The sequence below is a fragment of the Leucoraja erinacea genome, chromosome 4 (assembly GCF_028641065.1).
Source record: "Leucoraja erinacea ecotype New England chromosome 4, Leri_hhj_1, whole genome shotgun sequence".
Classification (NCBI taxonomy): domain Eukaryota; kingdom Metazoa; phylum Chordata; class Chondrichthyes; order Rajiformes; family Rajidae; genus Leucoraja; species Leucoraja erinaceus.
In genome coordinates, this window is record NC_073380.1 from 51,953,565 (window position 1) to 51,981,468 (window position 27,904).

A 27,904-nucleotide genomic window follows, 5' to 3' on the forward strand; every position below is an offset into this window, starting at 1 on the left:
TCCCTTGCATCCCCTCTCCATGCCTCCCCCAACCAAGTCGTTATACTAGTTTCACTGTCGTCCAGGTGAGTTTCATTGACTTTTCACCTAGCCCACAGTGGACTGCCTCCTTTATTATTTTTGTCCATGTCTTTCATTACTTTGTTCTATACCTGTCTATATCACCGTCTACATCTCTCGTTTCCCTTTCTCCCGACTCTCAGTCTGAAGAAGGGTCTTGACCCGAAACGTCACCTATTCCTTGTCTCCAGAGATGCTGCCTGTCCCGCTGAGATACTCCAGCTTTTTGTGTACAACTTTGGGCGTAAACCAACATCTGCAGTTCCTTCCCTTTCACTCTCACACATACATACACACATACGTACACACACATACCTACATGCTTGCATGCATACATACAAACACATATAATATATGTGTACGTGCGTACATACGCACACCTCCCGCCCCCTCACCACAGACGCATGCGCACAGCCTGGGCTGAGCGGTTAGGCCGCGCGCTCCGTCCGAGTTAACGGTCCTGACTCAACGGTCCCGAGTCTGCGGCGTCCAACCGCCACCCACAGCCCGGGGAGACCCAGGAGAGTCGGCCCCGGCATCGAGCCCGGGAGAGTCCGGCCCCGGGAGAGCCGACCCCGTCAGCCCGGGTAGACCCTGCCAGCCCGAGCAGTTCTTTTTTCTTATAAAGAAGAAAAAAAAACCCCAAGACCGAGCGTGTAACTCCTCCAGTGTGACAAGGGGCAGCGCTGCCGTCCCTTCTGAGAGAGCAGTTGAGGGGAAGAGACCGCCACACAGTCTGCAGCCCCATCCCTTCCCCTGCCTCCCTCCCTCCCTCAAACTGCTGTCAGCACAAACATGCGGCTTCTGAAGCGAATCAAACCTCGGGTGTCATCGGAGCAGTGACAGGGAGATGTCAGCCAGAGAGTTGAGCATGAGCCTTGTACAGCGACCTAAGATTTGAAGTATGCCATTTCAATTTGATAACTCTCCACAGTCTTTCAGATCTGTTGTAAGGTTCTAAATGATGCTTCTTGAACCGTAATTCAGGTTTGTGGCATTGTTCTCCTGGAGAGATTTTGTGCGGGTATTTGACCCCAGAATAATTTGTTAGCCTGTCTTTTAAACAGTGGTGGCACGCTATTAAGGCTTAAGCGTGAAAGATTTTGTCAGATTTTCCTCTTGTTTAACAGTGACCTGCTTAGTGTTCAATATATCCACTGGAGTTGGCAATAAGAACAGGCTGAAACTAAAAAGGGCTTAATCGGAAACTTTTTCTCAACAAACGCATTGCACTTTACTGTGTGTTGAACACACAGTTTAATCTCAATACTTAGATGCTATCCACGTTATGAATTCAAGAGTAATAGGGAAGTTTACAGGTGACAAATGTTGTCTTCTCTGTGATATCAAAGTATGTAGAGTACAAAGCAGAATATGGGAAAGTGGGAACAAAATGAGAGGAGTAGATTTTTAACTGGATGCTAAATTTTGTATTTTTACAGTTAACAGTATTTGTTTTGATGGAATTTCCAAAGCTTGCCTTTAGCTGCCATTGAATTACAAAGTTATTTATTTGATATGTCAGTGGTGTTGGGATCAGTGTCAGTAAATGTTGTTGATCTATGTCAGATGATATTTTAAATTGTGACCTGCTGTGTTAATTGTGTTTCGATGGTCTTAATTTCCTTTTGAAGCTGACATTTTGTTCCCTTTTGAAGATTTGTAATTGAAGAGATCTCACTGTGAACTTATTTTGAGCAGAAATTAAAATTAATCAATTAATATTTCATTTATGTTTTTAGAGGGATGGAAATTGTTCAAAGTCAGACCCAGATTGTTGTACATGTAGTTTAGGCTTGTCACGGCAAACCGATTGTTTGTGTTAGTTTTGTATACCCCTATGGTAAAACAAATAGATTTTTAATATATATAAAAAGGCTGTTGATATCAGATCCTTTCTTCCTGGGTTTCTCTCACGGTCTTCTTCTGACGTCTTACCTGCTTTCTCTATACAATGCGTTTGACATCATTGCTACCCCTCTTCCGGCCTGCTCTTCCCCTGATCCTGGGGCTCTCCTTGGGCTGCAGCCTGAGTTTGCTGCGAGTCTCCTGGAGCCAGGGAAATGGGGACGAGTCGTGCATGGATGTCGGGGAGAGCAGGGGGCTGCCCCACAACCATGGACACCTGGGAGCTGGCGCTGAGGCGGGGGAGCTTGGTGACAACAAGGAGTATGAGCCAAGGATAGTCCCATATTATAAGGACCCCAACAAGCCACACAAGAAAGTGCTGAGGTAAGAATTTGACAAGAGAGTAAATCCTTGATGATATTTGTTTTAAACATGCATGGTTTGTGATTCTTTCTCTGCAATGAGGAGAGTTTCCTTATTTATTTTCTCTTTGACTCTTGTTGAGAGATGAGCGTAGGAGTACTGGCTATAAGAGTAAGCACTAGCCCAAAATGTCCATTTTGCTTCAGTAGGTAAAATTGGTTTGTTTTATCCCAGACACAATTGACAATGTTTTCTAAGTTATCCAAAAATCATAAAAGTCGTTGGTATCTTCATCTTTCAGTGTTTCTGCTGGTCTGCTAAGGTCTTGATAAAGGAGCCATCAGAACTCTGAGCATGCCAATTTGCGGCACGTTCAATTTAAAGATTTGGAAAGTGCTGCTGAGGCCACACTGAGTACTGTTTTGGTCATCTTGCTATAGGAAGGATGTCATTAAGCTAGAAATTATGTAAAGATTTACAAGGATGTTGCCAGGACTTGAGCTACAGGAAGAAGTTGGGCAGGCTAGGACTTTATCCTTGAAGCGCAGGAGGCTGATGGGTGATCTTATAGAGGTGTATAAAATCATGCTGGGAATAGATAGTGTGAATCCACAGAATCGTTTACCCATCGGGGAATCAAGAATTAAAGGACATAGGTTTAAAGTAAGAGAAGCAAGATTTAATCAACCTGAGTGGCAACCTTTTCTCTCGGGGTGGTGGGTATATGGAACGAGCTGCCAGTCGAGGTAGTTGAGGCAGGTATTATAACAGCGTTTAAAAAACACTTGAACCGATACACGTATAAGAAAGGTTTAGAGGGGTACGGACGAATCGTGGACAAACAAGACTAACTTAGATGGGACATCTTGGTCAGCATGGACAAATTGGCCGAAGGACCAGTATCCGTGCTGTATGTGTTTGAAATGCAGTGTGCACTCAGACTAGAATGTTGTACCTGGCTCATTGCAACTATTATGTCAAGGGTCAAGAGTATCTGTCATCTGCACCAGCATCAGTACAGATGCTGGAATATTGAGTAAAAAACAAAGTGCTGGAAGAAACTCAGTCTGAAAAAGGGTCCCAACCCAAAACGTCATCTGCCTATTTCCCTCCACAGATGCTGTCTGTTTTTGTTTGTCCAAATATACCTACAAGTTTAACTAGAATATTGATAATGTATGATGCACCACTGTTTTAACATCAGTGTGAATCTTTGCAACTATTAGAAAGTTGTAAATGAGAAAATTGCCAAAAAGATGATGCCGTTGAGATTGCTTATCTTTATTACAAAATAAGGAACAGTTAGCTGCTCAAGAGCCTTACTGCCACATAAGCAGGTTTACCTCTCCCTTATTGGCTTCTCCTCTGTATCTCTGCAATGGGATCTTTAAAGAATTTTAAAATATGAAAAGTAATAGTTATTAGAAATCCAGAAGCCTTGACTAGTAATATGTTGTAATAAGATAATATCCCACTAGATTATCCCCATTAGAGGAATAGAACATAGAATAGTACAGGACGGGAACAGGCCCTTCTGCCTACAATGTCGGTGCTGAACATGATGCCAAGTTAAACTAATCTCCTCTGTCTGCACATGATCCATATCTCTCCATTCCCTGGATATCCTTGAACACTACTGTCATATCTGTCTCCACCACCACCCCAATGCATATTCCAGACACTGACTTCTCTTTATGTGTAAAAAAAAAAAGCTCCACACATCTTTAAACTGTCCCCCTCAGACCTTAAATCTATGCCCTCGAGTCTTTGACATTTTCACTCTTGGAAAAACTTCATTACTGTCTACCATATCTATGCCGCTCCTAATTTTATACACTTCTATCGGGTCTTTCGTCAGTTTTTTACGCTTCAGAGAAGACAATCCAAGGCTGTTTGACCTCTCCATAAAGCTAATAACCTTTAATCCAGGCAGCATTTAATACAGGAATAATTAATACAAATAAATCTATAAATTGGTAGATTAACCATGAAGGCATCCAAATGTCATGAAACATTCATCTAATTCACTTATATTCTAAGTAGTTTTATCCATGTGGGACAGCAGACCAACAACGTGGCACTCGAGTACAGCACTGGAACAGCCTCTCTGCCCACAATGACCAACCAACCAACCATGAAATCAATTTAAACTGCACAATATACTGTACATGACCTATATACCTCAATTCTCTGCAATATGATTTAATTGTAATTGCCTTCTTAAATACTCAATTATATCTAAATTACATGAGAAATAATTTAAAATACTTTTACTGTATAGTATTGGCACAGCACCAGATTCAGACAAGACATCTTCTTTCCCATGAGCAGACATAACATTCTGGTATACAGTGAACTGAGGCTGACCCTGGTAGATGTTAACACTTACTCTGGATATCATGAAGTCTCAGAGCTTCACAGACTAGTTACAGCCCACTTGCCTGATCAAATATATATCAGCTCCATGCAAGAGCAAGCCGTTTCATAGCCTTGCAGATTATTTGCTTTCAAATACTTATCTAGCTTCCAATGAGTGCTATAATTGAACCTGTGTCCAATGACTGTGTCTGGCAGTGCATTTCATTCCTCAAAGGCAGGCTGTGCACAACTGTTTCTCATCACTTTGGGTTCTTCTGTCAGTTACCAGCATACTTTTCTAAGTTCTTGATCCTTCCATCAATCGCTTCTATCTATTTTATCTTTACCAAACATATTATTACTTACCTTTGTCAAAATCCCTTCACAATCTTCTTCTCCAAGAGTCAAGAGAGAGAGTCAAGAGTGTTTTATTGTCATATGTACTGAAATGGAACAATTAAATTCTTACTTGCAGCACCACAACAGGTTTGTAAACACAATACTCAATAGATAATATAATAAACAAACACAGAAAAGCAAGTTTGATATATTATAAAAACAATATAGTGCAAAATAAAACAAAGCCCAAACTCCCGAGTGCAACCGAGGCAGTTTGGAGTTTAGTTGTTGCAGTGTTCAGTAGTCTGATGGTTGGGAAGAAGCCAAATAGAACAACTCCCAATTCCTCCGTCTACGCCGCATCTGCTCCACGGATGAGGCGTTCCACACCAGGACATCTGAAATGTCCTCATTATTCAGGGAACGGGGGTTCCCCTCCTCCACCATAAATGAGGCTCGCACCAGGGTCTCTTCCATACCCCGCAACACTGCTCTCTCTCCCCATCCCCGCACTCGCAACAAGGGCCGAGTCCCCCTAGTCCTCACCTTTCACCCCACCAGCCGTCACATACAAAAAGTAATCCTCCGTCAGTTTCGCCACCTCCAACGTGACCCCACTACTCGCCACATCTTCCCATCTCCCCCCATATCTGCCTTCCGCAAAGACCACAACCCTCCATAACTCCCTTGTTTTCTTAAACCACGGGCACTTTCCCTTCCAAGTTCAAGGACCCAAGCAATCGTTTCCAGTGCGACAGAGGTTTACCTGCACCTCTTCCAACCTCATCTACGTCCGAAATCTAGCAAGATCGTTTCGCCGAACACCTCCGCTCGGTCCGCAATAACCAAGCTGACCTCCCGGTGGCTCAGCACTTCAACTCCCCCTCCCACTCCATCTCCGACCTCTCTGTCTTGGGTCTCCTCCATGGCCACAGCGAGCAGCACCGGAAATTGGAGGAACAGCACCTCATATTCCGTTTGGGGAGTCTGCACCCCGGGGGCATTAACATCGAATTCTCCCAATTTTGTTAGTCCTTGCTGTCTCCTCCCCTTCCTCAGCCCCCCTGCTGTCTCCTCCCATCCCCCAGCCTTCGGTCTCCTCCTCCTTTTCCCTTTCTTGTCCCCACCCACCCCCGCCCCCGATCAGTCTGAAGAAGGTTTTCGGAAGAAGCACCCCTGAGTTTCTCCAGCTTTTTTGTGTAACCACCAAAAGAACAAGCCTAGCGACCCCATCAATTAGTTAATGTAACCAAAGGTCCTCCTTCCTGGCATCACCGGAGTAAATCTTTCCCACCCTTAAACATTTATGTGTTTTCCCCAAGAGTGTCACAACAAGATGTAGTACTCCAGTTGTGTGTGAATGTGACATTTTTTGAAGTTCATTTATTTATCAGATCAAACATGATCAAGGAAGTCTGCTGCTTATCCCTCACCACCCTCCCTGAGCTAATGATCCAGTTACTTCCCAATACTTAGAGCAAGTACTGTGGTACCAAATGTACTTTGGGTGAAGACTTTAACATCCATCACTTAGAGTGATTCAGGCAACATCATTCATGAAGTTCATAGTGATAATCTTAGCTCAGTGAGGTTCTAATGAACACATAGCGGGCCTGTCTAGAGAACTAGCCCTCGGTTTACATCCTCACCATTACACTTCCTCTGTTGTGTAGCTTCTGTGGTCCTTCTAAAAGATGTAGAGGTTGATAAGGACTAGCAGCTCAAATCCCTTTGTGGGATATCAGGACCACTGGAATTGAATTCCACTACAGTCTTCATGTCATAGGGGCAGAATTAGGCCACTTGGCCCAATGAGTCTACTCCGCCATTCAATCATGGTGGATCTATCTTTCCCTTTAAACCCCATTCTCCTGTCCTCTCTCCGTAACCTTTGACACCCGTACTAATCAAGAACATATCAATCTCCACTTTAAAAGTATCCAATGACTTGGCCTCCACAATGAATTCCACAGATTCACCACCCTCTGTCTGCAGGTTTAGCATATCCTTCAGGCCTCCGCTTCCCATTGAGCCACCTGGCTAACCTGGTTCAGTGAGGTGTGCAAAAAAACATGGCAGGTGTAACATCAGACTAACCCCAAAACATTAGTCACGGCAAAACCGTGTATGGTAACAGAGTTGTGTAGCATAGTAACAGGCCATTTGGCCCACCTGATCCTGGCCAGCCATTTTTGCCCATCTACACTAAATCCCATGACTCTTTGACACTACAAACACCAACTGAACTATGAACTACAAACTGTCTTGGTTGCACCAGGGGTTTGGGGCTTTTATTGAACTAATTTTCTTTCATTCATTAACTCTTTTTCTGTTTATAATATTATCTATGAGTACTATATTATCTATGAGGGGGGGCACAGTGGTGCCCTGGTAGAGATTCCTGTGACCTTTGACAGCGTGGGTCCGGTGTGGTCCCTAGGGTATAAGATAGAACTAGTGTATGGGGTGATTGTTGGTCGGCGTTGACTGGGGCTGAAGGACCTATTTCCATGCTGTGATCTCTGAAACTAAAACATAAAATTACTGTGTTTACAGACCTGTTAAGCTACTACAATTAAGAATTTAATTATTCTGTTTTCGGTACTAGTAACAATTAAACACTCTTGACATTTAATCTCCAGTCTCTAAGTAATGGATGATCACTTTTGTGTAAAACTGCTCCACTTGCCATTTTTCCAAAATTCTGCACCCAGAACTACTGTAATACTACAACTAGACTTAACCAGTGTTTTTATAAAGATTCTGACTTTGTACTCTGCTTTTCTTTTGTGCTTTTTTAAACAACTGAAGTGTTATTAGATACCTTTAGTTCCCATTAAGATACTTTTGTAATGTTGCAGTGCAATCAGTTTGTACAAAATAAACTCTGACAAATAGCAAATAAATGACCAGTTTGGCTGTTTGCATTGAGGGGTAAATATTGACAAGATCACCCAACTCTTTAATAATGCTCTGGGATCTTTTCCATTCACCTGAGAAAACTAATAAATAATGTTGCAATGAGTATTGGTGCCTTCAGAAGAGGAGGAGAGATGTTATTGAGGGAATAGAAAGTTAGTACAGCTTGACGTGGCTTGAAGTTGACTATGTTTCTTCCACCAGAACCCGTTACATCCATACAGAATTGGGAATCCGTGATCGCCTGTTCGTTGGGGTTCTGACATCTAAAGCTACCTTGAACACAATGGCTGTATCTGTGAATCGGACAGTAGCCCACCACTTTAGCAGGCTGGTTTACTTCACTGGGTTCCGCAACACCAAGATCCCACATGGTATGCAGATAGTATCCCACGGAGACGACCGACCTGTGTGGCTGATGTACCGGACCATCCAGTACATCTATGAACATTACGGCAATGAGTTTGACTGGTTTTACTTCACTCAGGACAACACATACACTGAGGCGGAGCGCATCAAGTCTCTCATTTCTCACCTGAGCATTAACAACGACCTGTATTTAGGACGGGCGGAAGAGTTCATCGGTGGCGACCTTGACTCCCGCTACTGCCACGGCGGCTACGGCTATGTGTTGTCTCGAAGCGTCCTCATCAAGCTTCAGCCGTACCTGGACAGCTGCCGCAATGATATCCTGAGTGCGCGGCCAGACGAGTGGCTTGGTCGCTGCATCATCGACTTTGTTGGCATCAGCTGCATTGACAAGCACAAGGTCAGTAAATTGTGGTCCCTCACTGCCGTTCATCCCTAACGTGCAGAGAGAAGTTTTGAGAAGGTATGTTTGCAGTGATTGAGGAAAGTCTGTGTGACCTTAAGAGGAGTAGGAGTTGGACGTCACTTCACATGGAGGATGATTCAAATGGAGAACGTTGCTAGGTGCTGAGGCTGAGTTAATGATTTTAAATCCGTGATCAAAAGAGTTTGCATGTCAACAGTGTGGAGCTGTAAACCCAATGTGAAGTATGGTATTGATCAGTTCTGAATGTGCGCAATAATAGAACAAGTGGTAGAACAGGTGGCATGGTGGCACAGCTGGTAGAGCTGCTGCCTCACAGTGCCAGAGACACAGGTTCCTCCCAGACCTTGAATGCTGTCTGTGGAGTTTGCAAGTTTTCCCTGTGACCATGTGGGTTTCCTCCACATGTTCTGGTTTCCTCTCATCCCAAGGGCGTGCAGGTTTGTAAGTTGATGGGTCTCTGTAACTTGTCCCTAGTGTGTAGACAATTGATGAGAACGTGGGATAACTTGGAACTAGAGTGAACAGGTGATCAGTAGTCAGCATGGTCTTAGTGGGCCAATGGCCTGTTTCCATGCTGTATCTCTAAACTAAACTGGTTGGCTAGTAATTGTTCTCCGTAAATTGCCCTAGGATGTAGGTGGGTGATAACATCTGGAGGAGTTGATGAAAATGTGGGAGAATTTAAAAAAAATGGGTTAATGTAGGGTTAGTAACATTGGTGTTTGACAGTCAGAGGCTGAAGGTCCACATATCCAGTTTCTAAAGAAATACAAGGATAGAGCGTGATGGAGAGGGTGGAAGGAGGTGTAAATCTACATTGTGTAAATCATGGGCCAAATGATCTGTCTCTGTTGGCATAAAATCCAATGGTTCTGCAACCAACAGTTACCCACTCAGTCAGCCATAACTGTGTACACAAAACCATGCTGTGTGGGTGAACTGGCAAGTTAATCCCAATATTTTCCCTGCCCACTATCCACATACCACATCGTAATATCAGGAGCCCTTAATTATGGGGTACACTTTAACCATCAGACTTTATACTTTAGACTTCAACCTGCCTCAGATCTAAGTTACCTCAGACCATTCTCCCGAACGTTTTAGATCCAATGAAATAATTTTTGAAATGTACTTAATGTCAGAATGTGTGGCCAATTTTCACACAAGATGGTCTCACAGCTAGCCATGTGATAATGTCTGGATAATCTATTTGCAATGACACCTGAGGGATAAAGATATGAAATGTGTTCACGTTCTCTGAAATGTGTGCACATTCAGAGGGCAATTCTCAGATTAACCAAAAAACTAGTGTGCTTCCTTCAGTGTAGGGAGGAACTGCAGATGCTAGTTTAAAGCAAAAACAGACACAAAAAGCTGGAGTAACAGCAGGTCAGGCAGCATCTCTGGAGAAAAGGAATAACTTTTTTCCAAAGATTCTTCCTGACCCATTAAATTACTCCAGCTTTTTTTGTCGTGCTTCCTTCAGTGCTGCTTTGCCAATGTTGAGCCTCTGGAAAGAATTGTCCCATTGGACTGTACTGTTACAGATTAGGATTGAAGTTGAGTCTCCTGATTTGTTTGGCGCGGTGAGCTATCAAGTGACATTCTCATCCAATAAGATGATAGTTATTAATTGCATACCATGACTTTAGTAGATTGCTCGCCTGCACTGCTGTGTTGGTAACTCACATGGCCAGGCCAGTTCCAGCTAGAACCTAGGTCTGTGCCAAATTAGAGACACAAGAAACAGATGCTGGAATCTTATGCAAAAAACAAACTGCTGGAGGAGCTCAGCAGATCGGGCAGCATCTGTGGAGGGAAATGGACAGACGACGTTTCATGTCGAGGCCCTTCTTCCATCAGTTTGAAGATGGAGCCCGACCCAAAATTTCCCTCCCAAGTTGCTGTCTGACTCACTCCAGCTGTTCTTCCAGCAATTTGTTTTCTGCATTGTACTGAATTACTCAGTCCCAGACAGATGAACCAAAGATGTTTTCAAAACTGCTTCCACTTCCCCAGTAGGAGAAGGGCAGCAGTACGGGGCTTTCCTGTCTGCTACTTAGTCTTACTAACTTACTAGAAGTACGGGTATCCAGTGTGTATAGATTCATGTTTCATGGTGTCAGACAGTCTGCTGCCGTGGATTATGAACTGCTGTTCTTGCCTCAGGAGGGCCTGGCACAAGAGAGCCACAGTATCTTTGAAGTAATAATTCACAGAGTGCCATTGCCTTCAGGAACGCAGAACATTGAAAGCGGTAATAAATCTAAGCAAGGAAACATTTAGCTACTGAAGTGGTTTTAATAAAAGGTACTAATCTGAATATGTCCTGACTTCCTGTGCAGTAAACATAACTAGTAGCAGATGGTCATTTTTACCAGGGCAGAGCTGAACAAGCTTCTCTAATTAGATAGCATTTATTTATAAAACATACCAAAGTACGTTGGATATTTAATATTGATCCCAGAAAACTGAGCATGCTTTTCATGGGAGTCCTCATTAAATCCATATCTGTCTTTTCTCTTCAAGGTCTGATGGGGCAACATGTTTTCGCCACTTTTATCTTAGTTTCTGTTACACACCACAAAGTTGTAATTTTCTTCTTGCGAATGAAACATAAACCAAAGGAATAGTTAGATCTCAAGCCGGGTGTTGAGCAGCCATGTTGTTGTCTCTGTGTCAATGTCTGCCAGGCCCTAAGCTCCATTTGGTGGGTGGTAGAGTGGGCACCCAGAGTTGACATGGTTGACTGTCTGTGGTTCTGGTCTGCATTCACAGGCTGGGCTCTGGCAGAGTCCCCATCTCCACATGCTGGCATTGAAACGCCCAACTCCAGTACGAAGTTGTAATATTAAACAACAGCATGGCTTTCTCTCAGCTCATCCAGTAAGCAATGAGTTGTATCTCCTTCAAGAGCAGAATCCTAATGTCATGTTTACCTCTGACCCCCTATATTGTTTTCTCTTTTGTTTTGTTGCTGATTCCTGAATCGTGACTTGGTCTCCATTTCCCTTTTACATATGACAATGCATCCTCCAGCCTCATCACATTATTGTTTGCTTGGGAAATTTAAATTTTCGACTACAGTGGATGTTGTCTATATGGACTTTACTAAGGCCTTTGACAAGGTTCCTCATGGAAGGTTGGTTAAGAAGGTTCAACTGTTGGTTATAAATGCAGGAATAGCAAGATGGATTCAACAGTGGCTGAATGGGAGAAGCCAGAGGGTAATGGTGAATGTCTGTCGGGTTGGAGGCAGGTGACTAGTGGGGTGCCTCAGGGATCTGTGTTGGGTCATTTGTTGTTTGTCATGTACATCAATGAACTGGATGAAGGGGTGGTAAATTGGATTAGTAAGTATGCAGATGAAACCAAGATAGGGGGTGTTGTGGATAATGAAGAGGATTTCCAAAGTTTACAGAGTGATTTAGGCCATTTGGAAAAATGGGCTGAAAGATGGCCGATGGAGTTGAATGCTGATAAATGTGAGGTGCTACACCTTGGCAGGACAAATCAAAATAGGACGTACATGGTAATGGTAGGGAATTGAAGAATACAGTTGAACAGAGGGATCTGGGAATAACCGTGCATAGTTCCTTGAAGGTGGAATCTCATATAGATAGGGTGGTAAAGAAAGCTTTTGGTATGCTAGCCTTTATAAATCAGAGCATTGAGTATAGAAGCTGGGATGTAATGTTAAAATTCGGATAATCTCTGCGAATGCTGTCTAAATCAGTCTCTTTTGCTGGCTGGGCATTTGGATTGAGAATTTTGCATTTCTTCTTCAGAGACATCTGTTTAAAATGTAAAGGAAAAAAAAACACTGAACAGCATTAACAGAAACAAGCTATTTTTTGCAGTTTTAGAAAAAAGGTAGAAATGATAGTTAAACGCTAAAACAAATAGTTGCATTTCTTCTTCAGAGACATCTGTTTAAAATGTAAATACCCAACAAAAAAATTAATATTCATCAGTTTCATCAAATCAATTAAATTCATCTAATTAATTAAAAAATCATTTAAATTCAATTACTGGATCCAAACACCTATCCATTTCTTAAGAAAAGGCTAATTTTTTTAAATAGCCTAAGTATCCAAATAACAAACTAATCCCATTCACACAAGAATTCACAATATAACATGATTTTTAAATCGCACTGTCATGAACTTATATGCCAAATGGAAGGAATTTAGTTGAATTCCCATAAATTAAACTAGAAACATCCACTCTCAATATAATCAAAATTATTATTTTTTGCACAATACATGTGACTAAAATTGTTGTGTATATTTAGTATAAAAATATTGATTATGGATAGACAATTACACAAAATATAGACGATTTATGACATGATTGTCCAAAAAAAAATGAGGATTTTAATCATCTTGCGAGTGGGTGTTTCTGGCGATCAATTGGAACGTTGCCGTGAATTTTAACCCCATATCGGCAGGCAAAGACATGGCCGAATCATTTGGGGACTAAATAACATTTCCGCGTCGTAAAATTAGACTAAAGCCACCCCAAGAAGCAATATTATATGTGAAATATACGACTTACCCTTTGTTTTGTCCTGATATTGCTATACGTCACGTTGAGGGCGGTTAAAGTCACTTTTTACTTTAATCCAACTATTAAATTGTCCAGCGATTTTATTTAAAAAAAAACGGGAACGGAAGTCCGATCGTTTTTTTTTCATCATCTAGCAGCCCGAGGAAATCCCTCTCCGACAAGCGATACAAACCTGCATTTTAATCCCGCCCCCCCCCTTCAAAGGCGCCGTAGTCGCACATATAGCCATTGGCAGATCTGCAGCGCCGCTGAAGGTAGGTTTTGTAACATCGCTAGATATGGATTATGTGAAGGCAGATTAGGATTGGTCTTGGAATTATGTTAGGCACAGACATTGTGGGCCGAAGGGCCTGTTCCTGGTCTGTACTGTTCTATGTAAGAAGTAGAGATGTATTATAAAAATCAAGTTGGGAGGCAAATTTGTAAATTGTTCCTTGTTATCCTTGTCCTTTGCAAAAGAGCAAGTTGAGAATTCAAAGCACTTCTGAATGCAGTCACGTGAAATAGTTCATTTTAACCATGTTCAACTGGAGCTGCTAATTTTAGTTGCATGTGTAAAGACACAAATTATAGAGTTTGTTAATAGCATAGTTTCTGTTAAGCTTTTTCAAATTAAGCCATCCCGCCAATGAGAGAGCGCTGGCAGTGCCACAGGCAGGTCAAATCAGTTCAGGTCATGTCAGTCAAGTTTATTATCATATGCATAAGTTCATTGAGGTACAGGTACAATGAAAGTCTTGCGTGCAGTAGCATCTCAGGTGCATAGAATCAGACAAACACGCAAAGATATATATTCTATGCAATTTGCACGTAAATTCCACAAAATACTGGAAAGAAAAAGACTATTCGAAAACAATTAATTGGTGCAAAACCCAATTAGAAAATGTCTATCAAGGTTGTGCAGGTCCAGTGACTCGGATACAAACCTGGCCTCGGGTGCTGCTTGTGTGAAACATGCATGTTCACCCTGTGACCACATGGTTTTCCACAAGGTATTGCAATTTTCCAATACCACATGGTATTGCAATTTTCCCCCACATCACAAAGATGTGCATTTAAGTAGGTTAATTGGTTTCTGTAAACTACTCCAAGTGTTTAGGTAAATGGTGGAGTCTATGGAGAATTAATGAGAATGTGGGGGAATATGGCAAAGTCGGCTTATAGTACTGGTGGCGCCGCGAGCTGGCAGCCTCGCCAGCAGCTGTTCGTCCTTTCCACTTTTGTTTTGTTTTTAGTATGTCTAAAAGTGTGTTTTAGTGTGTTTAAATATGTTTTAGTGTGGGGTGGCGGGAATTGGGGGAAACTCTTTTAGTCACTTACCTCGGTGGAATGCGACTTTTCACCCTCGCGGCCTAACAGCTTGGATTGGTGCGGCCTCTCCCGGAGTCAGGGCCTAGAGCTTCAGCAGCGGGCGCAGCGCAGACTTTCCATCGCGGAGCCAGATGAAATGTTCCGACCGCCGGAATGCGGACCTGTATCCTGATGCCGCGGTCTGCACAGCTTCTAGCTGCAGGCGCTGTGTGGACTTTCCATCGCAGAGCTTGGGATCCCTTGCCGGGGATCGGCGGAGAAGTGCTCCGACCACCGGCCTGCGGCCTATAACATCGTGAAGGAAGGTCTCCGGTAGGAAGCGGCCGATTTGGGACCTCCAAGCTGAGGAGTGTCCGTCCGTCCCGACGTCGGAGTTTCGAGCATCCCGATGAGGGGGCCTGTTCATCGGGCCATTCGTAGCAGCGACTGCGGAGTGTTCATGGTCCCGACCACAAATGAACAAACGATGAGGACTGACTGAAAGTTATTGCCTTCCACCACAGTGAAGAATGTTGATTCCACTGTGGTGGATGTTCATGTTATATTCTATTGTGTATTGTGCTCTTTTGTTGTATGACTGCATGGTAAGTCAAATTCCACTGCACCCTAATTGGTGCATGTGGCAAAAAATGTGAACTTGAACTTGATGGACAGTGTAGACTTGGTGGATGGAGGGGCCAGTTTCCTTGCTGTGTGACTGTGCCTCACCCTTCCCGCCTCTGCAATGCCCTCCAGCCCAAAAACCCGGTGGTTGTAGGAAAGTAGCTGTTCTGGAGAAGCCACTATCATCTCTGGTACTGGCACAAACTTCATAACCTTGTCATGAATTTTTCAGCCTTGTTTAACCAGTCTCAAATTGAACCATAACCTTTCTCGTCTCAACTTGAGTCTCAACCAGTCTCAAATTAAACCATAATGCTTTGATAGGGAAAACACTGATGTGCCTTCTCGAGCCCCCATTCGCTGTGATGGTATTCCAGTCACAGTCACAGAAGCCTGCGTCAGAAAATCCTTCAGTGGGGTGAACCCTCGAAAAGTGCTTGGACCTGATGGTATACCGGGTCGTGTTCTAAAAACCTGTGCGGACCAACTGGCTGGAGCTTTTACGGACATTTTCAACCTCTCACTTCTGAGGTCCGAGGTTCCCACCTGCTTTAAAACAGCATCAATAATACCAGTGCCCAAGAAGAGCAAGGTGACGTGCCTCAATGACTATCGACCAGTGGCACTAATGTCGGTGATGATGAAGTGCTTCGAGAGGTTGATCAATGTGCAAATCAACTCCTACCTCGAGAAAAACCTGGGACCCACTGTAGTTTGCTTACCGCCACAACAGATCAACGGTGGATGCGATCTCGCTAGCTCTCCACTCCGTTCTGGCCAACTTGGACAACAAAAACTCATATGTCAGGTTGTTATTCATTGATTACAGCTCGGCATTTAATACTATCGCCCCCTCCAAGCTGGTTACCAAACCCTCAGAACTGGGTCTCTGCGCATCCCTCTGCAATTGGATCCTCGACTTCCTCATTCACAGACCACAGACTTTTCGAATTGGTGGAAAAGTGTCAGCCTTGATACCAATCAGCACGGGAGCACCGCAAGGCTGCGTGCTCAGCCCCCTGCTGTACTCACTCTATACTCATGACTGCGTAGCCGATCATGGTGCGAACTCCATCATCAAGTTTGCTGACGACACCACTATTGTGGGACGTATCACTGATGGGGACGAGTCAGAGTATAGAAGTGAGATCGACTGACTGACCAAATGTTGCCAGCACAATAACAGCCCTCAACACCAGCAAACTCAAGGAACTGATTGTGGATTTTGGGAGGGGTAGGATGGGGACCCACAGTCCCTTTTATATCAACCGATGGTGGAAAGGATCAAGAGTTTCAAATTCCTGGGCGTGCACATCTCTGAAGATCTCTCCTGGTCCGAGACCACTGATGCTATCATAAAGAAAGCGAAGTTTACGGAGAGTCGGTATGTCAAGGAAGACTCTCTCTAACTTCTACAGGTGCACAGTCGAGAGCATGCTGACCGGTTGCATCGTGGCTTGGTTCGGCAACTTGAGTGCCCAAGAGCGAAAAAGACTACAAAAAGTAGTAAACACTGCCGTCCATCATCGGCTCTGACCTCCCTACCATCGAGTGGATCTATTGCAGTCACTGCCTCAAAAAGGCTGACAGTATCATCAAGGACCCACACCATCCTGGCCACACACTCATCTCCCCGCTACCTTCAGGTAGAAGGTACAGGAGCCTGAAGACTGCAACGTCCAGGTTCAGTAACAGCTTCTTCCCCAAAGCCATCAGGCTATTGAACTAAACTCAAACAAAACTCTGAACATTAATAGCCCATTATCAGTTTATTTGTACTTTATCTGTTTTATTTATTCATGTGTGCATATATTTATACAATGGTATATGGACACACTGATCTGTTCTGTATTCATGCCCTCTATATTCTGTTGTGCTGAAGCAAAGTAAGAATTTAATTGTCCTATCTGGGACGCATGACAATAAACTCTCTTGAACCGTGGCATAAAGTGTCAGACACTTCAAAACTAAAATTGGGTAAGATTGGTAACGTAGGAACAGAATTAAACCTTTATTCCCTGAGGCATATTGCATGCTTGAATTAAAGTTTCATTTATATCTGAACTCTTTTATTTGTTCACGGGATGTAGACTTACCTGGTGGTGCCAATGTTATTTGTCCATCTCTAATTGCCCATGAAATGAGGAAACATTTGAAAGTCAGGGCACACAGTGGATCAGGCCAGAGAGGGTCGGGACAGCAGACCTCTCTGAAGGACGCTAGTGAACCATTTGGGTTTTTATGACAGTCCAATAACTTCATGACCACTACTACTAAGAGATTTATAGCACTGTATAAATCTTCCATCAAAACACAGGCATTATGTGGCACCTCTGTATATATCCAATCCTGCTTATGACAAAATAAATTGTTGTCAAATTAGGAGTGATTACTAAACGGAAGAATAAATTCCATAAGAACTTAAAATATGCTTCCTTAAATTCCAATCTCCTTTCACTCCCTGATCATTAGGGGCAATTTACATAGACAATTAACTTGCAAGCCTGTACGTCTTTGCGATGTGGGGGGATTCCAGAGAAAACCCACGTGGTCACGAAGAATGTGCAAATTCCCCACAGACAGCACCCAAGATTAGGATCGAACCGGGGTTTCTGGCACTGTGAAACAGCAGCTCAACCCGCTGCATCACTGTGCCGCCCTCTCCTCTGATACGAATGATTGATCAGGAAATGGGTGGAATGAGTACAAATTGTGACCTTTAACAAAGCTTTATTTAATGCATAGCTACAAAATAAATTAATAGAAGGTCAACCACAAAACTACCGTAGGTTGGCTTAGCCTCGTCCACTAATGGTATCCTTACTTCATTGTTCTGGCACCCACTCAAACTGTCTACCTGAATGCTGAGAAGCTGTAACCTTTAGTGAACCATGTGTTCACCACCCAGAATATGGATGGCAGAGAGGAACTCTTGTGGGCAGTTATTGCTGAGGCATTGTACTGAATAAAGATGCCAAGCCAAATAGCAAAATCTGTTTGTGCAATGTTTTATTTGGACTAAAGTATAAATTTAACATTTCTGTAGCACTTCAACAATCTTGAGCGTCCTAAGTCCCATCACCCCAACTGCACAGTGAGATATAACACAGAAACATGACCTGCAGTCCATCAAGCATTGACTATCCATTTTTAATCCCATTTTTTATTCTCCCCATATTCTGAGCAACTCCTTCACATTGAATGGTAAGACCCTACGGGATGTTGTAGAGCAGAGGGGCCTAGGAGTACAGGGACATAATTCTCTGAAAGTGGCATCACAGGCAGATCGGGTGATCAAGAAAGCTTTTGGTATATTGGCGTTCATCTGTCAGGATATTGCATGTAGAAGTTGAGATGTTACGTTACTGTTGCACAAGACATTGGAGAGGCCCACACTTGGAGCGCTGAGTTCAGTTTTGGTCTCCCTGCTACAGAAAGAAAGTCATTAAGCTGGAAAGAGTGCAGAGAAGATTTACAAGTGTAGCCAGTACTGGAGGAGCTGAGCTATAGGGCAGGCTAGGACTTTATTCCTCAGAACACAGGGGTCTGAGGGGTGATCTTATAAAGGTATATAAAATCATGAATGGAATAGGTAGGGTGAATAGGCACATAGCTTTTACCCAGCATAGGAGAATCAAACAGAAGAGGACATAGGTTGAAGATGAGATGGGAACGATTTAATATGCACCTGAGGGACAACATTTTCACTCAGAGGGTGTTAGGTGTATGGTGTGAGCTGCCAGAGGAGGTAGTTGACGTAGATACTATGAGGACATTTAAAAAAACACTTCGGCAGGTATATGGATAGGAAAGGTTTAGAGGGATATTGGCCAAATGGGAGTAGTTTAGATGGGGCATCATGGTCAGCATGGATGAATTGGGCCGAAGGGCCTGTTTCTGTGCTGTATGATAAATTGAAAGTTAAAATATAGATACAGCAAACAAATTCACAGATAATCAGTATGATTGTTTTTATTGGCCGTTATTTGTGTAACAAAACTAGCAATGTCTTGCTGCCATTAATATTAGACCCTGATGTGACCTCATCGGGAACATTGTGTGCAGGTTTTAATGTGACTATTACACGTCATGTGTGATAGAGCGAATGCCGTGAGGGTTTAGCAGATTGAATAATATTTAACCTGGAACAGTACAGCACAGGACCAAGCTCTTTGTCCTCCTTGCTGAACGTGATGCCAAGTTAAATTAATCTCCACTGCCCACACGTGATTCATATCCCACCATTCCGTGCATATCCATGTGCCTAACTAAAAACCTCTTATTTTAGAGCAAAGGATTTTTGGAATGGGAAGGGATTGGGTAGGCTGGACTTATTTTCCCTGGAGCAGAGGCTGCGGGGCAATGATGGAAGTATACAGAATGTAAGAGGGCTTGGAAATGGCAGATGTAGTTTAATCTGAGCAAGTGTGAGGCGTTGCATTTGGGAGGGTGAATATAAGTGAAGAGTATACAATTAATGGCAAGACCCTTAACAGCATTGATGTGCAGTGGGCTCTTGGAGTCCAAGTTCACAGCTCACTGGAGGTCACAGCACAAGTAGATAGGATGGTAAAGGATGCATATGGCATGCTTGCCTTTGTTGCCAGGGACATTGAGTGTAAGAGTCAGGAAGTCATAATGCAGCTCTATAAGACTTTGGTTAGGCCGCATTTGGAGTATTGTGTGCAGTTCTGGTCGCTCCATCATAGGAAAGATATGGAGGCATTGGAGAGAACGCAGAGAAGGTTTACCAGAATGCCTCCTGGATTAGAGGGTTTCAGATACAAGGAGAGGTTGGATAAACTTGAATTGCTTTCTCTGGAATATCGGAGGTTGAAATAAGACTTGATAGAGGTATATAAAATGATGAGCGGCATAGATAGGGTAAACAATCAGAACCTTCTACCTCGGGGTTGAAATGTCCAATAGTAAGGTGAGGGGGAAAGTTAAACGGAGATGTACAGGGCAAGACTTTTACACCAAGAATGGCAGGGGCCTAGAATGCATTGGTGGTGGTGAAAGGCAGATATGATAGTGGTTTTTAAAAAGCTTTTATAGGCACATAGAAATGTAAGGAATAGTGGGACATGGATCATGTGCAGGCAGATGAGATCAGTTTAACTTGCTTGGCATGTTAAACATGTTTGGCACAAATATTGTGGGTAGAAGGGCCTGTTCCCGTTTAGAAACATAGAAAATAGGTGCAGGAGTAGGCCATTCGGCCCTTCGAGCCTGCACCGCCATTCAATATGATCATGGCTGATCATCCAACTCAGTATCCTGTTCCTGCCTTCTCTACATACCCCCTGATCCCTTTAGCCACAAGGGCCACATCTAACTCCCTCTTAAATATAGCCGATGAACTGGCCTCAACTACCTTCTGCGGCAGAGAATTCCAGAGATTCACCACTCTCTGTGTGAAAAATGTTTTCGTCATCTCGGTCCTAAAAGATTTCCCCCTTATCCTTAAACTATGACCCCTTGTTCTGGACTTCCCCAACATCGGGAACAATCTTCCTGCATCTAGCCTGTCCAACCCCTTAAGAATTTTGTAAGTTTCTATAAGATCCCCCCTCAATCTTCTAAATTCTAGCGAGTACAAACCGAGTCTATCCAGTCTTTCTTCATATGAAAGTCCTGACATCCCAGGAATCAGTCTGGTGAACCTTCTCTGTACTCCCTCTATGGCAAGAATGTATTTCCTCAGATTAGGAGACCAAAACTGTATGCAATACTCCAGGTGTGGTCTCACCAAGACCCTGTACAACTGCAGTAGAACCTCCCTGCTCCTATACTCAAATCCTTTTGCTATGAATGCTAACATACCATTCGCCTTCTTCACTGCCTGCTGCACCTGCATGCCTACTTTTAATTGTACTGTTCTTTGTTCTATCTGGATAGGGGAGATATCCAGAATCTTTTACCCATGGTAGGGATAGAAAAAGATGAGGGCACAGATTTAAGGTGAAAGGAAGGAGTTTTAAAGTGGATCAAAATAAATTTCAATGTGGCAGCCACCTTAAACTGCAAATTAACATGTTGCTTTTTGCTCTTTAATGTTTCTTTCTCGCTCTCTGTCTCTTTCTCTCTTCTCCAACCCCATTCCCTCCCTTGTTTCTACCTGGATCAGTGTTGGCAACCATAGCTCAGCAAAGTAACAGGTAGACTGTAGGGAAGCCTTGATAACATCGGCTAAGAACAGCAATGAGATGACAAATTATGGGGATTTTGAACATACACAAATTATGCTTAACAATACAATGGAGAGAGAGAATACAATATGAGTGTAACCTAAAAAGGAATAAAAACCTATCTTAAAAAACTGCTAGTGGTATGTAAAATGTGGAGATTCACAGCAGTTTGTAAATGATATGAAGATTGGTGGTGTTGACAATGAGGAGGGTAGTCACAGGCAGCAGATTGATGGTAAATTGGGCAGGGCAATGGTAAATGGAATCTAATCTTGATAAGAATGAGGTGTTGCATTTTTGGAGAAGGGGTCTACTAAGGGACAAACATATACCACAAATGGTTGGCTCTAATGGGGTACTGACGAACAGACGAGGGACCTTGCTGTATAAGTCCAGAGACCGTTGAAGGTGGCAACATTGGTGGTGAAGAATAGGGATGCTTGCCTTCATTAGTCAGGGTGCAGAGTTTAAGAGCAGGAGGTTCTTGCTTGAAGATTATAAAATATTGGTTAGACCACAGCTGGAACATTGTGTGCAGTTGTGGGCGCCACGATCCAGCAAGGGCGCGATTACACTGGCAAGGGTTCTGAAGCTGCCATAGGCTGGGTGATTAAAGGAGGATCAGTGAAAGGAATATAAAGTTGCCCCATTCTCTACCACTGTCTGGCCCCCATGACTGCTGTCTCTACAGTGCAAACCATTAATGGCTGACGGATCTTGCAGTGCGGAATAGCGGTGTAGAGGACACTTTGCTTTGAATGGGAGAGCTTGCTTCTGACTCTAGGCTTGAAATGAACTGTCTGCTGTCCCCATGCAGTAATATCTCATAAGGTGCTTTCTGTTTCAGGATGTGCACTACCGCTCCTTCCAGCTGGGCAAAAATACAGACCCGGATAAAGAGGACAGTGGCGAATTCACAAAGGCCTTCACTGTTCATCTGGTGTCAGACCCTACACTTATGTATCGCCTTCATCGCCGATTCAGTGAACTTGAACTGGAAAAAACGTACCGGGAAATCAAAGAGCTACAGGTAATCTTGTTTGTGAAGCTCAATTCCCAGAGCCATTGGCATGTGCAGGCTGGGAATAAATTCCAGAGGTACTTTAAATCACAGGATTGGAGAAATGTTGACGTTGCTAGGCTGGAAAGGGTTCAGTGAAGATTTACGAGGATGTTGCCGTGACTCAAGGGAGAGTTGGGCAGGCTAGGACTTTATTCTTTGGAGCACAGGAGGATGCCAGGTGAATTCTGGAAGTGTGCAAATTAATGAGAGGCAGGAATAGGGTAAATGTGCTCCAAAGAGATAAAATTCTAGCTTGCCTAACTTCTCCCTATAGCTCAAGCTCAATGTAATTTAAATGTTGTAATTGAACCTGCCTCTACCACTTCCTCTGGCAGCTCGTTCCTCTGGGTCAAAAACCTTAAATCCCCTTTAAATCTTCACCCTCAACCTTAAACCTATGCCTTCTAGTTTTACACATCTTCATCCATCTTAACTACGGTATGTTCCTCATGATTTTATAAAACTCTATAAAGCCACCCTACTCCATGCCCCCAACCATATACCGTCCTTCTGACCTGTGTCGCCACTTCCAGGGAACTATATTCTTAAACTTCTTGGTCTCTCCCTGTTCTACTGCACTTCTCAAGGCCCTGTCATTCACATACATAGTAATGTAGTTTCCGGTGGGAGGAGGGAGAATTGAAGGAAATGTAGTGAAAATAAAAACAAATTGGTGTTGATTTTTGGAATGGTCTTGATGGGCAGAAGGACGGGTTTTCATCGGGTAAGACGGAGACTCTAAGAAGAGTGGGTAGACGTGAAATCAACTCCCCAAATTGTGCCCCAAACCACCAGTTGATATTGTCCGAAGAAAGGTCCCAACCCAAAATGTCACTATCCATGTTCTCCACAGGTGCCACCTGACATGCTGAGTTACTCGAGCACTTTGTGGGTTTTTTCTGCCATTTTTTGTTTCTACCTCATATTGTGCTGTCTTTTTGCTTTGTATAACTTGTACATCGGTCTTCGTGAGTGCTCACCTCAAACCTTTGTGTTGCAGATGGAAATAAGGAACCTGAGTAAACTGACGCCGGACGAGGAGATGGGAGCAACTTGGCCGATTGGCATCAACCCGCCGTTCAAGCCCAAGACCCGGTTTGAGGTGTTGAGCTGGGACTATTTCACGGAGGAGCAGATTTACTCCTGCGTCGAGGGCTCCCCCAAGTGCGAGCTACGCGGTGTCAACAAGGCAGACGTCAGTGACATTGTGGAGACGGCCATGCGGCAGCTGAACGAGAGGTACCAACCCCTGCTGCACTTCCGCAAGCGGCAGCTGCTGAACGGTTACCGCCGCTTCGACCCCACACGTGGCATGGAGTACACCCTGGACCTGGTGCTGGATGCTCACACAGAGAAGGGCTACAGCCGGCCCATCGCCAAGAGGGTTAGTCTGCTGCGGCCGCTCGGCAGCGTGGAGATCATCCCCATGCCCTACGTGACCGAGGCCACCCGGGTCCAGGTGATCTTGCCTCTGACCGTGCATGAGCAGGACTTTGTGGGCAACTTCCTGGAAGCCTACTCGATGAACGCCCTGGACTTGCACGATAACGTGCTGCTGACCTTCCTCTTCATCTATGATCCCTTTGATGCCCAGCGCGTCAGCCAGAATGACATCTTCGCCAGTGTCAAGTCCTCCATCGCCGAGATCGAGAAGCGGTACACCGATGTGAAAATCCCGTGGATAAGCGTCAAGACCGACGTTCCTTCCCAGATTAAGATCATGGACATAATTTCCAAGAAGCACCCTGTAGACGCCCTGTTCTTCATCGCCAGTGTCTGGACCGAGATCAACGGGGAGTTCCTCAACCGTTGCCGGATGAACACCATCAACAATTGGCAGGTCTTCTTCCCCATCCACTTCCAGGAGTACAACCCTGCCATCGTGTACCGGGAGCAGCAGACGCCCTCGTCTGCCGAGTTTGTGAAGGACGGCCACTTTGACCGGCGCACCTTCGGTGAGGCCTGCTTCTTCAACTCTGACTACATGGCGGCACGTACCAAGATGGCGGCTGACATCCTCGACAACGACGAGCTGCTGGAAATCATGGAGGTGTACGATGTCTTCATCAAGTACTCGGGCCTGCATGTCTTCCGGCCGGTGGAGCCGGCCCTGGTGCAGAAGTACAGCTACCGAACGTGCAACCCGCGGCTTAGCGAGGAGCTCTACCACCGCTGCATGCTCAGCAATTTGGAGGGGCTGGCGTCGCGCTCCCAGCTGGCCCTAGCCATGTTCGAGCAGGAACAGGCTAACAGCACTTAGATCTGAGACAGGGACTAACGTAAGACTTGTCTGTGCAGTATGTTATTAGAAAAACCTGTTGCTTCGGCTACTGTAGTTTGGCTTTTAGCCACTGGGACCTGCGTTCAAATCCTACCTGTTCACATGAAAGCAGCGGAAATTGTAAAGTTATGGAGTACAATATGGAAACAGGCCCTTCGGCTAACCTTGGCCATGCCGACTAAGTTGGCATATTGGGCAGGTCCCATTTGCCTGCATTTGGCCCGTATCCCTCTAAACACTTCATATCCATATATCTGTCCAATTGTCTTTTAAAAGTCATAATTTTACCCGTTCTATAGCTTCCTCTGGCAGCTCATTCCAGATACGGACTTCTTCTCAGTGAAAACGTTGCCTCTGAGGTCACTCTTAAATCTCTCCCCTCTCATCTTTTCGAATCCTGGGGAAAAGACTGTGAGAGTTCACTTTTCTCTGCCTGTCATGATCTTGTTCATCTCAATAAGGTCACCCCTCAGCCACTGCCTTTTTCAAGTCTGTCCTTCAAAAAGAAGCTGTGGAGACAGGCCTCATTTAAAGTCCAATCTAATCCCAGATTGGTTCATTCTACGCAGGCACAATCGATCAAGGGATAGCTTGTTTAGTTTCTTTTGCAGTCTATTCATTGAAAAAATGCAAACTTAGCATCACCCAGTCTCTGATGAATGGTTTGCCCCTTCTTAACCCAAACTATCTTCAGTCATGGTGACTGTGCCCTGGGTGTGAAGTGCACCATCTCCACCCAGGGCTTGTTCTGTCGATGGGTGTGCATTGGGGACAGATTTGGTAACATTCCGTGTCTCGGGCGCATTGCCTGCTTGTTCCTTCAATTTAGCAAATCAGCTGAGAAGCAAAATATCCAGCAAGGATCTTGCTTTTAAAAGGTGCCTGAGGAAAGCAAGCTTTCAGCCCCACTGCAACCACTTCTCTCGCAAATTCTGTACACTCTCCCTACCGTCCTCTACCCATTCATTTAATCTTTTACAGACCTGATCCCTTCACTTTATCATCCGTTCAACCCATTCATCTTGGTGGTTGTTCAGTGGTTACATTGCTGGACTAGGAACTAGAAGCCTGGACTAATCAAGAGACTGATATTCAAAGAACGTAGAACAGATCAACATAGTAACAGGCCCTTGGGCCCACAAAGTCTCTGCTGAACATGATGCCAAGTTAATCTCTGCCTACAGGTAATCCCTCCATTCCCTGCATATCCATATTGCTATATAAAAGCCTCTTATACATCTCGTGTATACCTGCGTCCACCAGGCAGCACATTCCAGGCACCCAACACTCTTTATGTGAAAACATACCCTTTAAACTTTCCCCCTCTCACCTTAAAGATAGGCTTTTTGACAATTCCACCCTAACCATCCAGCCTAACATTTTGTATCTCACTTGGGAGTTTTACAATTTAAATTCAGCTGATAATCAAACTAATCTAGTAACGATGATTGCAAAACCTGCCGCTTTTCAAAAAGAACATCACCTGGTTCACAAATGTTCTTTGGGAACAAATGCACTAATTTTACCCGTTTGCCGTATGTGACTGCAATCCTAAACCATATGGTTGGCACTTAAATTCTTTTAAAATGGTCTGAGAAGCCACGGTTTATGGGCAATTAAGGATGGGCAATAAATGTTGGTGTTGCCAACAATACCCCAGATCCCAGAATACCCACACCTGAACCTTCTTTCCTGATCCTTAGTCACCTCCTAGTTCATCCTTCACTGGTTAGGGAATAGAGTATAGATGTTGGGGCGTCATGTTACAGTTGTACAAGACGATGGGGAGGCTGCACTTGGGAGTATTGCATTCAGTTTGGTCACCCTCGTATAGAAAATATGTTGTTAAGATGGAAAGAGTGCAGAAATGTACGAGGATGATTCATGAAGGGAATAGATAGGGTGAATGCACAGAGGCTTTTTGCCAGGGTTGGGGAAACAAGCACTAGAGGGCATAGGTTTAAGGAAAGAGCAGAGAGATTTCATAGGAAGCTGTGGTGCCGGGCTGAGTCCACCGCTCCCTGCAGGCTCTTGTGTACTGACTTTGTCTTACCAGGCCACGATGTAAACAGATCCCACTCAGTCTCCTCCCTACCAAACAGATTTTTTTTTTTTTAAAGTCTCTCCACCTAACTCATCCCCCATCCGTACAGTTGTTCTAATAGATCTCTCTAAAGCTTTCACATCTTTCCCAAAGCGTGGAGGAATGAGACATAGAGTGCAATGACTTGTGGAGAGCTGCAAGGGATGATGTCTCTGCTTCTCTGATCATTCTGAGGAATTCCCAGCAGTGTGCTAAATCCGAGCCAACCTAAGCCTCGACTGAGCCACCACAAATGTCCCTGCTTCCCAAGTTAGAAGAGTATCAGACACTATTTTATTGTCATACAGCATGGAATCAGGCCATTAGCTCAACTCGCCCGATCTAAGCAAGTCCCATTTGGCCCATATCTCTCTAAACATTTCCAATCCATGTACCTGTCTAATTCTCTTTTAACTGTTGTCACTGTCAACAGTTGATTACGTGCCTGTTTGCTTGCTCTAAATTTTAGCATTCCGTTTTTCAAGTCATACACCATTGTAATAGGGACCTTCGGCCAAATTCATCTACGCCAACCATGCTGCCTTATATAAGTGATTCCCATCTTCCCATGTTTGGCCCATATCCCTCTAAACCCGTCCGAATGTCTTTTAAATGCTACCTCCTCTGGCAACTTGTGCCATATACCCACCACCCTATGTAGAAAAAGTTTCCCCCTCGGGTTCCTATTAAGGCTTTCCTCTTTTTCCTTAAATCTATTTCCTCTAGTTCTTGATTCTCCTACTCTGGATAAAATACTTTGTGCATTCACCCTATCTATTCTATTCCCCTCGTTGTTTTATGTACAATTTGTTTGTCGTTTCATCTCATTGAGCATTGGCGGAGAGTGTGTGTGCATGCTCTCACAAATTGCCTGCTAACATGGACCTGTGCCGGTCACTGCTTGTAGAAATGATGTACATCAAATGCTTTGGAATGCTCTTAGAGCTTCCTGGTGCTTCCTGTAAACAAAAAGTATTGCTCGTCTCTGAACAGTTGGGCCATTGAAAGACTTTGTCTTCAAAGTTGTAACTTTATGTAGTAACTGTGTGTTCCGAACAGTGTGCTGTCAGCTGAAACAATGACATAGCATTATGATCTGTTGCTGTCTGCTTTCTCAATG

General features: G+C 44.0%; 1 protein-coding gene across 1 annotated transcript; it reads left to right on the forward strand.

Moving 5' to 3' along the window:
• Positions 1-440: 440 nt before the first annotated feature.
• chpf2 (chondroitin polymerizing factor 2) lies at positions 441-27,877 on the forward strand. The gene is made up of 4 exons (XM_055634243.1): positions 441-2,292; positions 8,092-8,656; positions 22,205-22,387; positions 23,421-27,877. Exons 1-4 carry the CDS (start codon positions 2,015-2,017, stop codon positions 24,678-24,680), a joined length of 2,286 nt encoding a protein of 761 aa, XP_055490218.1. The 5' UTR covers positions 441-2,014; the 3' UTR covers positions 24,681-27,877.
• Positions 27,878-27,904: the final 27 nt, after the last annotated feature.

Excerpts from the sequence above, each read along its gene's own strand:
- chpf2 (XM_055634243.1), top strand. The coding sequence starts at position 2,015 with ATGCGTTTGACATCATTGCTACCCCTCTTCCGGCCTGCTCTTCCCCTG. Across the intron at positions 2,293-8,091 it reads CCACACAAGAAAGTGCTGAG|AACCCGTTACATCCATACAG; the intron begins GTAAGAATTTGA and ends TTCTTCCACCAG. Across the intron at positions 8,657-22,204 it reads GCTGCATTGACAAGCACAAG|GATGTGCACTACCGCTCCTT; the intron begins GTCAGTAAATTG and ends TTTCTGTTTCAG.